The 18,276-nt window shown below is 38.5% G+C and overlaps 1 protein-coding gene across 2 annotated transcripts in view; it reads left to right on the top strand.

The window, feature by feature from the left end:
* The first annotated feature begins 1,956 nt into the window (after positions 1-1,956).
* The window catches only part of LOC133577322 (uncharacterized), a 30,887-nt gene continuing 14,567 nt past the window's right edge, over positions 1,957-18,276 (top strand). The window contains exons 1-6 of one of the 2 annotated variants that reach the window (XM_061931039.1): positions 1,957-2,079; positions 2,696-2,751; positions 2,818-2,889; positions 3,054-3,196; positions 14,782-14,904; positions 14,987-15,044. In XM_061931039.1, coding sequence (XP_061787023.1) covers positions 1,997-2,079; positions 2,696-2,751; positions 2,818-2,889; positions 3,054-3,196; positions 14,782-14,904; positions 14,987-15,044 — 535 coding nt within the window. In that variant the 5' untranslated portion in view covers positions 1,957-1,996. Of the gene's footprint in view, positions 2,080-2,695; positions 2,752-2,817; positions 2,890-3,053; positions 3,197-7,654; positions 7,750-14,781; positions 14,905-14,986; positions 15,045-18,276 lie in introns of those variants that run through there. The other variant, XM_061931040.1, reaches the window with a different exon arrangement.

Here is an 18,276-nt window from a genome sequence, read left to right as displayed (position 1 = left end):
ACATAATTAAGTAAATCAATAAATAAATACTAAAATTATTACTTAAATGTGTCATAAAAAAATACAATTTGACTCAACTATATACATGATTTAATTTATTGTAAAATCATGCATATTTATTTCATAATTTAAGTATTTCGAGATTTAATGAATTGTTTATGTTATCATTGAACCCGTGTATGACGGGTCAAATGCGACACAATGAAATCAATAAACACAAAAAATAGTACTTAAATGTGTCATGAATAAATTAAATGTTAATCAAATAAATTTACGATTTAATTTATTAGAAAATCTTGCATATTCATTTCATAATTTAAGTATATCAAGACTTAATTATTTGTTTATTTATTTAATAAACCTGTGTATGACGGGTCAAAAGAGTCGGAATGAAATAAATAAAATCTCAGATAATGACTTAAATATGTCAATCATTTAAAATTGGAATTAAATGTATAAATATATTGTTAAATGTGTCATTATTTCAATATAAAATGAAAGATACATATTTAACTCTTTAATTATTGCACAGTTAAATATATTTTTGGTTAATCATTTTTCAATTGCATTATTTATCTGCCGCCATTTAAGTACTTCAAGATATAATTGTTTATGTTATCAATGAACCCGTGTATGACGGGTCAAATGCGACACAATGAAACCAATCAATAAATACAAAAAATAGTACTTAAATACTGTATGTCATGAATAAATAAACATCTGAATCAAATATATTCATGATTTAGTTTATTGTAAAATCATGCATATTTATTTCATAATTTAAGTATATCAAGACTTAATTATTTGTTTATTTATTTAATAAACCTGTGTATGACGGGTCAAAAGAGGCGGAATGAAATAAATAAAACCTTAGATAATGACTTAAATGTGTCAATAATCTATTAAAATTGGAATTAAATGTATAAATATCGTATTAGTTTTAATTGTTCAGTTCCTTTGGGAACTCTCCTCAAGGAATCAATAAAGTACTATCTATCTATCTATCTATCTATTAAATGTGTCATTATTTCCAGGCCCGGCCCTAACCAATCTGGCGCCCTAGGCAAGATTTTAGGTGCTTTTCTCGTTTCTCCTCTTCTTTTCTCTTTTTTCTTCCCTGGGCACCTGACAGTTTTGGCCGTTTTGACATCTTGTGTTGATTTTTTGATGTGGTGACGTCCAAAAAGAGTCATGATACGGGAAGGGAGGGGGCGCACCGTGCGGGGGGTGGAGGGGGGGCGTAATGTTGTAACAAATAATATTTCTATTAAATAGGCTTTACTTTGCATTTTAATTAACGTGGGATTATTTTTTGTATTTAGAAATAATAGTAACAACTTTTTATTATTATTTTTTTTTCTCTCCAACATTTGTGGCACTGGCGTGGCGCCCCCTGATGGACGGCGCCCTTAGCATTTGCCTATACGGCCTATGCCACGGGCCGGCCCTGATTATTTCAATATAAAAATTAAAGATAAATACTTAACTCTTTAATTATTGCACAGTTAAACATATTTTTTGTTAATCATTTTTCAATTGCATTATTTATCTGCCAACATTTAATTTGATTCCATTTAATTTAAGTAACAATTTAACTATTTCACAAATAAAATTAATGATCACATTTTTTTTTTCATGAACCTTTGTGGCACTTATTTCACAGTAAAAATAATTAAAGACACATTTAATAACACATTATTTATTTAATTCCAATTGTGATTAATAATGACACGTTTAAGTACTTTATTTATTTATTTTATTTTATTTATTGAATGATTAAATCACAATTACAAATTGCATTTCGTTTTTGATTGTACAATAAAGCGAGTGTTTTTTTCTTGGTGTATTTGCTGGACGTTTAGGGATCTCCAAAAGTCTGTTTAGAAAAAATAAATAAAAAACGGCTCGAAAATGTACTTATTGAACGCGGCACCTTGTACGCATGCGCTCCCTTGAAAGGCGGAAGTGGCCACTTCTTGTCAAAACTTTGTTGTCCATGCGGCTTTCGTTTTCCGAGGAAACGCCGAGCTTTCAACCCTTTTATCCCCTTTCTGCTGACGGAACACGGGAGAAGTTCAGGTAAGTTAACAACATAAAAGCTCGGGGCACGGTTCGAATTAAAAAAAAACAACGGAAAACGTCGTCGCGCGACATTGAAACATGGACGTGCTTTAAAGTTTCCAAACTCGCTTCATCGGAGACACGTCTTAATAATAACCCAGCAACTGGCGGGGATTATCTCGATAAATCGTTTATTTACAAACCAACGGAGGAACAATTTTGGATGTTTCGTTTTAATTTTAATATTTATCGGTCACGTACTAGAACAGGTCAGCTGTGATGACTTTTTGAATGATAATTCCTTACTTTTATGACACTTTTCGCTGGTAATGTTAACGCCGAACGATTGGTATTCTCCTCAGAACTCACAGGACACCAACAAATTGGCAATAAAACACTTATTTCACGCATTTTTAAGGCACCTGGATCCATTTCGGGTCTTTTTGGGGATTCAGTTTGGATTGTGGCGCCATCTGGTGGACAGGGAAGCATATAGCAGGTCTCAATGGAGGGTAGTGACTTACAGTAGAATTGTTTGTGTTGCTAATAAGGTGTGGAGTGATTCCACCCTGGCCTGGGCGTGCTTTTTCAAGGTTGTCTGAGAGGTCACGTTGTTCACTTATCTCCTATCAAGGTTCGAGAGCGGGACGCCTCAACTCTTTGACATGCAGCCGCTCACAACACAAAAGGGTAATAAATGACAACTAGATTAAAAAATTTTTTTTTTTAAATACATGAGCCTCTTATCTTTGGTAGTGGTCTCCAGTGAACTGTTTGAATCTCTGAAGCTGTACCTGAGCAACAAGAGCCGACTGCAGCCCATCATCGGTACGTGTCCACAAACATCGCATCGCTCTTGTGGTGGTTAAAGTGTGTGTGTGTGTGTGTGTGTGTGTGTGTGTGTGTGTGTGTGTGTGTGTGTGTGTGTGTGTGTGTGTGTGTGTGTGTGTGTGTGTGTGTGTGTGTGTGTGTGTGTGTGTGTGTGACCTTAGGGCTGCGCTGCATTACGGAATGCGTGAAGGTGGGCTCGTCCGGCAGGGAGGCGCTGTACCTCTGCGAGGTGTGCAAGTGCCGACTGAGCAAAGGCGACATGCGCAACCACATCATGGGCAGCCTGCACAGATACAACTACACTGTAAGTACCGACAGATACAACTACACTGTAAGTACCGACAGATGCAACTACACTGTAAGTCCCGACAGAAACAACTGCACTGCAAGTCCCGTACACTGTAAGCCACGACAGATACAACTACACTGTAAGCCCCGACAGATACAACTACACTGTAAGCCCCGACAGATACAACTACACTGTAAGCCCCGACAGATACAACTACACTGTAAGTCCCGACAGAAACAACTGCACTGCAAGTCCCGTACACTGTAAGCCACGACAGATACAACTACACTGTAAGTCCCGACAGATACAACTACACTGTAAGTCCCGTACACTGTAAGTTCTGACAGATACAACTGCACTGTAAGTCCCGACAGATACAACTACACTGTAAGTCCTGTACACTGTAAGGCCCGACAGATACAACTACACTGTAAGTCCCGTACACTGTAAGTCCCGACAGATACAACTGCACTATAAGTCCCGTACACTGTAAGCCCTGACAGATACAACTACACTGTAAGTCCTGTACACTGTAAGGCCCGACAGATACAACTACACTGTAAGTCCCGTACACTGTAAGTCCCGACAGATACAACTGCACTATAAGTCCCGTACACTGTAAGCCCTGACAGATACAACTACACTGTAAGTCCCGTACACTGTAAGCCCCGACAGATACAACTACACTGTAAGTCCCGTACACTGTAAGCCTTGACAGATACAACTACACTGTAAGTCCCATACACTGTCAGCCCCGACAGATACAACTACACTGTAAGTCCCGACAGATACAACTACACTGTAAGTCCCATACACTGTAAGTCCCGACAGATACAACTACACTGTAAGTCCCGTACACTGTAAGCCCCGACAGATACAACTACACTGTACGTCCCGACAGATACAACTACACTGTACGTCCCGACAGATACAACTACACTGTAAGTCCCGTACACTGTAAGTCACGACAGATACAACTACACTGTAAGTCCCGACAGATACAACTGCACTGGAAGCCCCAACAGATACAACTACACTGTAAGCCCCGTACACTGTAAGCCCCGACAGATACAACTACACTGGAAGTCCCGTACACTGTAAGCCCTGACAGATACAACTGCACTGTAAGCCCCGTACACTGTAAGCCCCGACAGATACAACTACACTGTAAGTCCCGACAGACACAACTACACTGTAAGTCCAGACAGATACAACTACACTGTAAGTCCCGTACACTGTAAGTCCCGACAGATACAACTACACTGTAAGTCCCGTACACTGTTAGTCCCGTACACTGTAAGCCCCGACAGGTACAACTACATTGTAAGTCCCAACAGATACAACTACACTGTAAGTCCCGTACACTGTAAGCCCCGACAGATACAACTACACTGTAAGTCCCGACAGATACAACTACACTGTAAGTCCCAACAGATACAACTGCACTGTAAGTCCAGACAGATACAACTACACTGTAAGTCCCGACAGACACAACTACACTGTAAGTCCAGACAGATACAACTACACTGTAAGTCCCGTAAACTGTAAGTCCCGACAGATACAACTACACTGTAAGTCCCGTACACTGTAAGCCCCGACAGATACAACTACATTGTAAGTCCCAACAGATACAACTACACTGTAAGTCCCGTACACTGTAAGCCCCGACAGATACAACTACACTGTAAGTCCCGACAGATACAACTACACTGTAAGTCCCGTACACTGTAAGTCCCGACAGATAAAACTACACTGTAAGTCCTGTACACTGTAAGCCCCTACAGATACAACTACACTGTAAGCCCCGACAGATACAACTACACGGTAAGTCCCCACAGATACAACTGCACTGTAAGCCCTGACAGATACAACTACACTGTAAGCCCCGTACACTGTAAGCCCCGACAGATACAACTACACTGTAAGTCCTGTACACTGTAAGCCCCTACAGATACAACTACACTGTAAGCCCCGATAGATACAACTACACTGGAAGCCCCGATAGATACAACTACACTGTAAGTCCCGTACACTGTAAGCCCTGACGGATACAACTGCACTGTAAGCCCCGTACACTGTAAGCCCCGACAGATACAACTACACTGTAAGTCCTGTACACTGTAAGCCCCGACAGATACAACTACACTGTACGTCCCGACAGATACAACTACACTGTACGTCCCGACAGATACAACTACACTGTAAGTCCCGTACACTGTAAGTCACGACAGATACAACTACACTGTAAGTCCCGACAGATACAACTGCACTGGAAGCCCCAACAGATACAACTACACTGTAAGCCCCGACAGATACAACTACACGGTAAGTCCCCACAGATACAACTGCACTGTAAGCCCTGACAGATACAACTACACTGTATGCCCCGTACACTGTAAGCCCCGACAGATACAACTACACTGTAAGTCCCGACAGATAAAACTACACTGTAAGTCCTGTACACTGTAAGTCCCGACAGATACAACTACACGGTAAGTCCCCACAGATACAACTGCACTGTAAGCCCTGACAGATACAACTACACTGTAAGCCCCGACAGATACAACTACACTGTAAGTCCCGTACACTGGAAGCCCCGATAGATACAACTACACTGTAAGTCCCGTACACTGTAAGCCCTGACAGATACAACTACACTGTAAGCCCCGTACACTGTACGTCCCGACAGATACAACTACACTGTACGTCCCGACAGATACAACTACACTGTACGTCCCGACAGATACAACTACACTGTACGTCCCGACAGATACAACTACACTGTAAGTCCCGTACACTGTAAGTCACGACAGATACAACTGCACTGGAAGCCCCAACAGATACAACTACACTGTAAGCCCCGACAGATACAACTACACTGTAAGTCCCGACAGATACAACTACACTGTAAGTCCCAACAGATACAACTGCACTGTAAGTCCAGACAGATACAACTACACTGTAAGTCCCGACAGACACAACTACACTGTAAGTCCAGACAGATACAACTACACTGTAAGTCCCGTAAACTGTAAGTCCCGACAGATACAACTACACTGTAAGTCCCGTACACTGTAAGCCCCGACAGGTACAACTACACTAAGTCCCGTACACTGTAAGCCCTGACAGATACAACTACACTGTAAGTCCTGACAGACACAACTACACTGTAAGTCCTGACAGACACAACTACACTGTAAGTCCCGACAGATACAACTACACTGTAAGTCCCATACACTGTAAGTCCCGACAGATACAACTACACTGTAAGTCCCGTACACTGTAAGCCCCGACAGGTACAACTACACTAAGTCCCGACAGATACAACTACATTGTAAGTCCCAACAGATGCAACTACACTGTAAGTCCCGTACACTGTAAGCCCCGACAGATACAACTACACTGTAAGTCCCGACAGATACAACTACACTGTAAGTTCCGTACACTGTAAGTCCCGACAGATAAAACTACACTGTAAGTCCTGTACACTGTAAGCCCCCACAGATACAACTACACTGTAAGCCCTGACAGATACAACTACACTGTAAGCCCCGTACACTGTAAGCCCTGACAGATAAAACTACACTGTAAGTCCCGTACACTGTAAGCCCCGACACATACAACTACACTGTAAGTCCCGACAGATACAACTACACTGTAAGTCCCGTACACTGTAAGCCCCGACAGATACAACTACACTGTAAGTCCCGTACACTGTAAGCTCCGACAGATGCAACTACACTGTAAGTCCCGACAGATACAACTACACTGTAAGTCCCGTACACTGTAAGCCCCGACAGATACAACTACACTGTAAGTCCCGACAGATACAACTGCACTGTAAGCCCCGACAGATACAACTACACTGTAAGTCCCGACAGATACAACTACACTGTAAGTCCCGTACACTGTAAGCCCCGACAGATACAACTACACTGTAAGTCCCGACAGATACAACTACACTGTAAGTCCCGTACACTGTAAGCCCCGACAGATACAACTACACTGTAAGTCCCGACAGATACAACTGCACTGTAAGCCCCGACAGATACAACTGCACTGTAAGTCCCGTACACTGTAAGCCCCGACAGATACAACTACACTGTAAGTCCCGACAGATACAACTACACTGTAAGTCCCGACAGATACAACTACACTGTAAGCCCCGACAGATACAACTACACTGTAAGCCCCGACAGATACAACTGCACTGTAAGCCCCGTACACTGTAAGTCCCGACAGACACAACTACACTGTAAGCCCCGACAGATACAACTACACTGTAAGCCCCGACAGATACAACTACACTGTAAGCCCCGACAGATACAACTACACTGTAAGTCCCACACATCAAAAGTGTGATGACGTCATATAAAGTGGGGGAGATCGACCCTGTGATGCCAGAGCGACTGTTTATGATGTCGTAACACTAACACGTGTCCATAGAGCTCACCAATTAAAAAAAAAAACCTTCTTCGTGGACACGCCACCTTAGCGAGATAAACCCACCCTTTCCAAACAGGCTTTGCTACACATCTTAAAGTGCTGTCGACTGTCTGTCAGACGCTGTAAGTTTGATCACGTAGACTATCGTAACCTAGCATGGTGTTAAAAAACAATGTTTGCATGTAGCGCACATTGCTATGCTAGTGTTGCTAACATGGCGTATATGGAGGTGAGTTTATTTTATTAGGAAAGCTTTTTTGACACAGAATTTTGTCAACTAAATTTTTTTTTTTTTACATCAAATTATGCTGACCGTTTCATTGAATAAAATGTGTGATCAACATTTTTTTTCAAGTTCAGTTTGTCAAAATATTATTGTATTGAAGCAACAAATAACTATGTACCGATTTTTGGGAATTTTTCTGCACTGAATTTTTTTACAATACATTTTTTTTGCACTGAATTTTTTTTACACTGACTTTTTATTTGCAGAATTTTTTTACACGAGTTTTGAAGCAACAAATAATTCTGTACTGATTTTCTTTACATTTTTTTGCACTGGGGCGGTATAGCTCGGTTGGTAGGGTGGCCGTGCCAGCAACTTGAGGGTTCCAGGTTCGATTCCCGCTTCCGCCATCCTAGTCACTGCCGTTGTGTCCTTGGGCAAGACACTTTACCCACCTGCTCCCAGTGCCACCCACACTGGTTTAAATGTAACTTAGATATTGGGTTTCACTATGTAAAAGCGCTTTGAGTCACTAGAGAAAAGCGCTATATAAATATAATTCACTTCACTTCACTGGATTTTTTTTACAATACATTTTTTTTGCACTGAATTTTTTTTACAATACATTTTTTTTGCACTGAATTTTTTTTTCACTGACTTTTTAGTTGCAATTTTTTTTACACAGAATTTGTACACGAGTTTTGAAGGAACAAATAATTCTGTACTGATTTTATTGACATTTTTTTGCACTGGGGCGGTATAGCTCGGTTGGCAGGGTGGCCGTGCCAGTAACTTGAGGGTTCCAGGTTCGATTCCCGCTTCCGCCATCCTAGTCACTGCCGTTGTGTCCTTGGGCAAGACACTTTACCAACCTGCTCCCAGTGCCACCCACACTGGTTTAAATGTAACTTAGATATTGGGTTTCACTATGTAAAAGCGCTTTGAGTCACTAGAGAAAAGCGCTATATAAATATAATTCACTTCACTGAATTTTTTTTTACAATCAATTTTTTTGCACTGAATTTTTTTTACACTGACTTTTTAGTTGCACTTTTTTTTTACACAGAATTTGTACACGAGTTTTGAAGGAACAAATAATTCTGTCCTGATTTTTTTTTAAAGTTTTCTGCACTGGATTTTTTTCACATAATTTTTTGCATAGAATTTTTTTTACAATATTTTTGTTTTTGCACTGAAATAATTTTTTCCCCACAATTCTTTTTTACTCTAATTTTTTTTGCACTGAAATTTTTTTACACTGACTTTTTATTTGCAGATTTTCTTTACACTGAATTTTTACACGAGTTTTGAAGCAACAAATAATTCTGTTGTGAAGTTTTCTGCACTGGATTTTTTTTGCATAGAATTTTTTTTACAATATTTTTGTTTTTGCACTGAAATAATTTTTTCCCCACAGTTCTTTTTTTACAATAATTTTTTTTTGCACTGAATTTTTTTACATTTGACTTTTTATCCGGATATTTTTTTACTCAAAATTTGACATCTGGTGCTTCAGTTTTAATTTGCTGGGAGTGGGTCTTGAGTTTTGAAGCAACAAATAATTCTGCACAGAATTTTTTTTATTTACATGTTTTATACACTGAATTTCTTTTCATAATGAATTTTTTTTTGCACCAATTTTTTTACACTGAATTTTAATTTTTTTTTAACAAACTGAAATTGTATTTACTCACATTTTTATTCACGGAAATTGTCAGCATAAAATTCACTGCAATCCCAAATATAATAGACGCAAACTAACCTGTATAGGTGTTCAAATTTAATGTTAGCATGTAGCTCACATTGCTATGCTAGTGTTGCTAAAAAAGAAACATTTATGGAGGTGAAATTGTGTCTGTTGCTTTTTTTGACACTGAAAGGCGGGGTACACCCTGGACAAGTCGCCACCTCATCACAGGGCCAACACAGATAGACAGGCAACATTCACACACTAGGGACCATTTAGTGTTGCCAATCAACCTACACTGAATTTATGTAACTTAATTTTTTTGCATTTTAATTTAGTTAAGAGTTTTTAGAAATCAGATTATGCTGAAAAAAATTTGTTAAATAAATTACTGTGTTCAAAATGTGTTTTAAAGTTCAGTTTGTCAAAATAGTGTTTGGAAATTCAGTGCATAAAAAATTTGTCGACTATAAATAAACTCAGTGCAGAAATGTTTGTTCTAATCGATAGAACCAGCCAATGAGGTGCTTCAATCTTAATTTCCAGGGAATGGGTTTTGAGTTTTGAAGCAACAAATAATTCTGTCCTGAATTTAAAAAAATTTTTAAAAAATTTAGCACTAAAGTTTTTGGTTTTTTTGCCCTGTATTTTATTACACTGACACATTTTTCTACACCGAATTTTAAAACACTGTATTTTAATAAGCTGAAATTTTAAACACACATTAAAAGCACAAATTTGTATTCACTCAAATTGTCAGCATATTATGATTTAAGTTGACAAAATTCAAGGGCAAAAAATTAATTTACATAAATTCTGTGTCCAGAAGTGTTCAAAAAAGAGGCAAATTAACATATAGCATGATGTTAAAATGTAATGTTAGCATGTAGCTCACAATGCTATGCCAGTGTTGTTAACATAGCTTGTATGTAGGTGAATTTGTCTTTATTACGAAAGCTTTTTTTGACACCGAATTTATGTAACAGAATTGTTTACGTTTGAATTTTGTGGATTGATTTTTTTTTGTTTTTTTTTGTTGTTTTTTACAACAAATGATGCTAACAATGTCATTTAATCAATTTGTGTTTAAAAGTTCAGGTATGTTAACATATAATGTTAGCATGTAGCTCACATAGCTATGCTAGTGTTAACTTAACATGATATAAAAATGTAATGTTAGCATGTAGCTCACATAGCTATCCTTGTGTTGTTAACTTAACATGATGTTAAAATGTAATGTTAGCATGTAGTTCATATGGCTGTTATAGTGTTGCTAACTTAATGTGATGTTAAAATATAATGTTAGCATGTAGCTCAAATAGTTTTACTAGTATTGCTAACTTGATGTTAAATTGTAATGTTAGCATGTAGCTCACAATGCTATGCCAGTATTGCTGACCTAGCATGATTTTAAAATGTTATGTTAGCATGTAGCTCACATAGCTATGCTAGTGTTAGCATGAAGTTAAAATGTACTGTAAGCATGTAGTTCACATTGCTATGATAGTGTTGCTAACTTAACATGATGTTTAAATTTGATATTAGCATGTAGCTCACATAGCTTTGTTATTATCAACTTAACATGATGTTAAAATGTAATGTTAGCATGTAGCTCACATAGCTATCCTTGTGTTGTTAACTTAACATGATGTTAAAATATAATGTTAGCATGTAGTTCATATAGCTATTATAGTGTTGCTAACTTAACGTGATGTTAAAATGTAATGTTAGCATGTAGCTCACATAGTTTTATTAGTATTGCTAACTTGATGTTAGATTGTAATGTTAGCATGTAGCTCACATTGCTATGCTAGTGTTGCTAACATAGCTTGTATGTAGGTGAATTTGTCTTTATTACGAAAGCTTTTTTTGACACTGAATTGTTTACGTTGAATTTTTTTTCCCCCAGCAAAGTATGCTAACAATGTAATGTAATCAATTTGTGTTCAGTTATGTTAACATATAATGTTAGCATGTAGCTCACATAGCTATGCTAGTGTTAACATGATGTTAAAATGTACTGTTAGCATGTAGCTCACATAGCTATCTTTGTGTTGTTAACTTAACATGATGTTGAAATGTAATGTTAGCATGTAGTTCATATTGCTATTATAGTGTTGCTAACTCAGCGTTTCTCAAAGTGTGGGGCGCGCCCCACTGGTGGGGAATAGAGACATGACAGGTGGGGCGCAAGGAACGGGAGGAAATTTCACTTTAAATTTTTTTTTAAATTATTATATTCTTAGATTATTTTTTTTACTATGCTTTCATTTTGTATACACACTGTAAATCACTTTGTGATTCTGTCTGTGAAATCCGCTATATGAATAAATGGAAATGACCGGTACTTATTTTTACTGTAGGCTTTATATTTCTCGGTAGGAGCGAAAGTTTGACAGACATAGCAACAGTAACTAATGGGGGCGGGGCTAAGCGGAACAAACTTTCGAGCGGATGGGTAGCAGGCTAATGTGTGGATCACAATTACACAAATATATACATTTGTGACTCACACCTCAAAGGTCGTCGAGCCAGAGCCAGCGCCTGCAGAGAAACAAAAATCTGACGGGCACGCACTGTGTCATTCACCGGGAAGCACTCGCGTCAAGGCAGCTCAGCCCCGAACTCAATGAGGTTTTAACAGATGTTGTGAGCGCGGTAAATTTGATCAAAGCACGACCACTGAAAGCGCGACTGTTCTCTGCACTGTGTGAGGAAATGGGAGCTGATCATACAGCCGTGCTGTTTCACAGTGAAGCAAGGTGGCTCTCCTGGGGCAAAGTGCTGTCACTTGCCCTGTCTTGCCAAATGCATAGCTCCTCCTTTTTTTTTTTGCAAAGATTGCAAAGTGGCACTTTTATTGTATTTATTATTGAACTTGATGCAAGTTATTTGATTTATTATTGAACTTGATGCAAGTTATAACACTTTTTTTGATTTATTATTGAACTTGATGCAAGTTATAACACTTTTGTTTTATTTATTATTGAACTTGATGCAAGTTATAACACTTTTTTTGATTTATTATTGAACTTGATGCAAGTTATAACACTTTTTTTGATTTATTATTGAACTTGATGCAAGTTATTTTATTTATTATTGACTTGATGCAAGTTATAACACTTTGATTTATTATTGAACTTGATGCAAGTTATAACACTTTTTTTTATTATTGAACTTGATGCAAGTTATAACACTTTTGTTTTATTTATTATTGAACTTGATGCAAGTTATAACACTTTTTTGATTTATTATTGAACTTGATGCAAGTTATTTGATTTATTATTGAACTTGATGCAAGTTATAACACTTGTTTTGATTTATTATTGAACGTGATGCAAGTTATAACACTTTTTGATTTATTATTGAACTTGATGCAAGTTATAACACTTTTTTTGATTTATTATTGAACTTGATGCAAGTTATAACACTTATTTGATTTATTATTGAACTTGATGCAAGTTATAACACTTTTTTAATTTATTATTGAACGTGATGCAAGTTATAACAGTTTTTTTTATTTATTATTGAACTTGATGCAAGTTATAACAGTTTTTATTTATTTATTATTGAACGTGATGCAAGTTATAACACTTTTTTTGATTTATTATTGAACTTGATGCAAGTTATAACACTTTTGTTTTATTTATTATTGAACTTGATGGAAGTTATTTTATTTATTATTGAACTTGATGCAAGTTATACCACAGCTGCACAGTTATTTTATTTATTATTGAACTTAATGTTATTTTATGTTATTGAGTTCGAATGTATACAACTTGATGTTCAATAAATTTGAAAATGTTAAAGCTTGGCATTAGCGCTCTGTTGGGGCGATGGGGGCAGGTGGGGCTTGAAAACTCCCCCTTGTCCAAAGTGGGGGATGACAAAAAAAGTTTGAGAACCACTGTGCTAACTTAACGTGATGTTAAAATGTAATGTTAGCATGTAGCTCACATAGTTTTAGTAGTATTGCTAACTTGATGTTAAATTGTAATGTTAGCATGTAGCTCACATTGCTATGCTAGTGTTGCTAACATAGCTTGTATGTAGGTGAATTTGTCTTTATTACGAAAGCTTTTTTTGACACTGAATTTATGTAACATAATTGTTTACGTTTGAATTTTTTCCCCCCCAACAAAGTATGCTAACAATGTAATTTAATCAATTTGTGTTCAGTTATGTTAACATATAATGTTAGCATGTAGCTCGTGTTAACATGATGTTAAAATGTACTGTAAGCATGTAGTTCACATTGCTATGATAGTGTTGCTAACTTAACATTTTTAAATTTGATGTTAGCATGTAGCTCACATAGCTTTGTTATTCTTAACTTAACATGATGTAAAAATGTAATGTTAGCATGTAGCTCACATAGCTATCCTTGTGTTGTTAACATGATGTTGAAATATAATGTTAGCATGTAGTTCATATAGCTATTATAGTGTTGCTAACTTAACGTGATGTTAAAATGTAATGTTAGCATGTAGCTCACATAGCTTTACTAGCATTGCTAACTTGATGTTAAAATGTAATGTCAGCATGTAGCTCACATAGCTATTCTAGTGTTGCTAACTTAAAATGTTACAATTCAATTGAAGTATTTATTCGTAAAGAACTTCAGCATAAAAAAAAGCATATTAACAAACATTGATTAACAAATCAAATGAATAAACATTAGCCAACATCATGAAATAATAAATGTTTATTAAACATGCTAACAAAGAGTGTGGATATGTTGTTAACCAGCAACATATATTAAAAAGTTAAAGTACCAATGATTGTCACACACACACACACGAGGTGTGGAGAAATTATTCTCTGCATTTGACCCATCACCCTTTATCACCCCCTGGGAGGTGAGGGGAGCAGTGAGCAGCAGCGGTGGCCACGCCCGGGAATCATTTTTGATGATTTAACCCCCAATTCCAACCCTTGATGCTGAGTGCCAAGCAGGGAGGTAATGGCTCCCATTTTTATAGTCTTTGGTATGACTCGGCCAGGGTTTGAACTCACAACCTACCCATCTCAGGGCGGACACTCTAACCACTGAGTAGGTGAATATATAATCTGTTCCAAGTTCAAACTGTGGCAGCCGTAGAAACTTGGTTGGCTGTCCAGGCAACTTTATCGCCTCAAAAGTGGCCATTTGCTGTCACCAATCGTGTGTCTAGACCCGCCCCTTTAGTTTCCATCCAAACCACTGCGCTGGAATGTGACAGCATGTCTTTTAATTGGCAGAAAGTGTGGTACCCTGACCTGCTGTCTGACGTGAAGGAGGACACCGACATGTCTCTGCTGGCCAGGCCGCTCATGGAGATAGCCAGGGTGCTGGAGGACAAGGACGGCCCGGGGGACATCAAGGTCCGTCTTGTACTTGGACTCTTTCTTGTGTTTGTGTGTACATTCAGTCAGTGCATTGTGGTTTTTGCACCTCGGACCACAGCTTCTGGAGGTTGAGGATGCTGCCTTCCAGATGATCAAAGGATACAGTGACAGCGAGGGTGAGTTCTCCTTCTACACACACACACACACACACACACACACACACACACACACACACACACACATTCTTATATTTCTTACCTTCTTGAGACCTCAGAAAAATGCCTACCTCTTTAGGAGCACCCTTTCTAGATATATAAAGATTTGTATTTACAACATTAATAATATATACATACCATACAAATATAAAAAAGGTAAGCTTTTAGGTATTTTTTATTTATTTTTTTGTTTAATTGTTTTTTATTTTTCATTATTTACTTCGTTATTACAGTATGTCTGATTTTTGATTTTTTAAATTAATTTTGGCCAAAGGGGGCGCATTTCAATTTCTTACACACACTTGTTATTACATATGTTGGCCAGAGGGGGAGCACTTTTAAAAGCGACACACAGTCAATTTATTTATTTATAATTTGAAAAATCCCTCCTTTTTGGGAGCACCCTCATTTTGATAGATGTCACCAGCAGAGGTGCAAATGAGACATTCTCTATTAGATGCAATGTTATTGGGACCATGATATATGTCATCACTTGTTCACACCTCCTCATATGGAAGATACTTTTCCTTGTCCAGGGTGTACCCCGCCTTCCGCCCGATTGTAGCTGAGATAGGCTCCAGCGCCCCCCGCGACCCCAAAGGGAATAAGCGGTAGAAAATGGATGGATGGATGTCTCAAGAAGGGTATAAATTAGAGATGCGCGGTTTGCGGACACAACCGCGGATTATCCGCGGGTCGGGCGGTTGAAATAAAAAAAAAATTAGATTTTATCTGCGGGTCGGGTCGGGCGGTTGAAAAAAAATAAATTAGATTTTAAATAGATTCAGGCGGGTGGCAGTTAAACCAATTCGGAAATATATATACATAGTTAAATGTTGTTACCCACATACGAAAAACGAGCAGCACTCTTTGAAACAGGCAATTATTTATCATCAGGCACCTGCAGCACACCACAATAGAAGAAGAAAAAAAAAGAGATGGCAACGCCGGCAGCAAACGTGGTACGTTACAAACTAAAAAAGGGAATACTAAAGACCAGGGGAAAAAAAGGCCAGAAAAGTTCAGCGTGGACTCGTTTTTATGAGGTTGTAAATCAGGATGATAGTAATGCTGGCTACGTGATTTGCAAGAGCTGCGACGCTGTTTATGTCTACAACAGTCACAAAACCGGGACATCTAACGTGGTGCATCACATTTGTGCAAAACCCCGAACCTCCACAAACACCCTGAGCATGAGCAGTTTCGTCCGCCGTGATCCCAGAAGAGTGCCACAGGATGTTAAAACAAGATAGAACGCAGCTGCCTGCAGCAGTTTGAGTGGCGCGAGCGCGCTTGGAGGTGCGCTCAGCGCAGCTCCCAGATGATTGCGCACTGGTGTGCGTCTGGGCCGTGACAGCGTGGCACGCATTGAATGTCTCTGTTACATTGGATCAGTCTCCTTTCTTTTAACAGGCAAAAGCTTTATAACCTCACTAATGCCTTGCATCGTCTATATTAGATATATAACAGTGGGCGGATGGCGGGCGGGTGCGGTTTTGATTAAATGTTAGTTCGGGTGGATGGCGGATGGTTGACGACTTTTGTGATGCGGTTGCGGATGAAATAATTGCCTATCCGCGCATCTCTAGTATAAATACAAGAACACACGCACATTCTTTTATTTGTTACTTCTTGGGATCTCTGAAAAATGCCTCCATATTTGGGAGCACCCTTTCTAGATATGTAAAGATTTGTATTTACAACATTAATAATATATACATACTATGCAAATAAAAAAGTTAAGTTAATCTTCATTATCTATTTAAAATTATTACAGTATGTCTCTATACACATACAAACCCCGTTTCCATATGAGTTGGGAAATTGTGTTAGATGTAAATATAAACGGAATACAATGATTTGCAAATCATTTTCAACCCACATTTAATTGTATGCACTACAAAGACAAGATATTTGATGTTCAAACTCATAAACTTTATTTTTTTTTTGCAAATAATAATCAACTTAGAATTTCATGGCTGCAACACGTGCCAAAGTAGTTGGGAAAGGGCATGTTCACCACTGTGTTACATCACCTTTTCTTTTAACATCACTCAATAAACGATTGGGAACTGAGGAAACTAATTGTTGAAGCTTTGAAAGTGGAATTCTTTCCCATTCTTGTTTTATGTAGAGCTTAAGTCGTTCAACAGTCCGGGGTCTCCGCTGTCGTATTTTACGCTTCATAATGCGCCACATATTTTTGATGGGAGACAGGTCTGGACTGCAGGCAGGCCAAGAAAGTACCCGCACACTTTTTTTACGAAGCCGCGCTGTTGTAACACGTGCTGAATGTGGCCTGGCATTGTCTTGCTGAAATAAGCAGGGGCGTCCATGAAAAAGACGGCGCTTAGATGGCAGCATATGTTGTTCCAAAACCTGTATGTACCCTTCAGCATTAATGGTGCCTTCACAGATGTGTAAGTTACCCATGCCTTGGGCATTAATGCACCCCCATACCATCACAGATGCTGACTTTTGAACTTTGCGTCGATAACAGTCTGGATGGTTCGCTTCCCCTTTGGTCCGGATGACACGATGTCGAATATTTCCAAAAACAATTTGAAATGTGGACTCGTCAGACCACAGAACACTTTTCCGCTTTGCATGAGTCCATCTTAGATGATCTCGGGCCCAGAGACGCCGGCGGTGTTTCTGGATGTTGTTGATAAATGGCTTTCGCTTTGCATAGTAGAGCTTTAACTTGCACTTACAGATGTAGCGACCAACTGTATTTAGTGACAGTGGTTTTCTGAAGTGTTCCTGGGCCCATGTGGTGATATCCTTTAGAGATTGATGTCGGTTTTTGATACAGTGCCGTCTGAGGGATCAAAGGTCACGGTCATTCAATGTTGGTTTCCGGCCATGCCGCTTACGTGGAGTGATTTCTCCAGATTCTCTGAACCTTTTGATGATATAATGGACCGTAGATGTTGAAATCCCTAAATTTCTTGCAATTGCACTTTGAGAAACGTTGTTCTTAAACTGTTTGACTATTTGCTCACGCAGTTGTGGACAAAGGGGTGTACCTCGCCCCATCCTTTCTTGTGAAAGACTGAGCATTTTATACCCAATTATGGCACCCACCTGTTCCCAATTAGCCTGCACACTTGTGGGATGTTCCAAATAAGTGTTTGATGAGCATTCCTCAACTTTATCAGTATTTATTGCCACCTTTCCCAACTTCTTTGTC

This window comes from Nerophis lumbriciformis, linkage group LG37 (assembly GCF_033978685.3).
Source record: "Nerophis lumbriciformis linkage group LG37, RoL_Nlum_v2.1, whole genome shotgun sequence".
NCBI lineage: Eukaryota > Metazoa > Chordata > Actinopteri > Syngnathiformes > Syngnathidae > Nerophis > Nerophis lumbriciformis.
The sequence above is the reverse complement of the archived record's forward strand: the minus strand, read 5'-3'. Positions and strand labels throughout refer to the sequence as shown.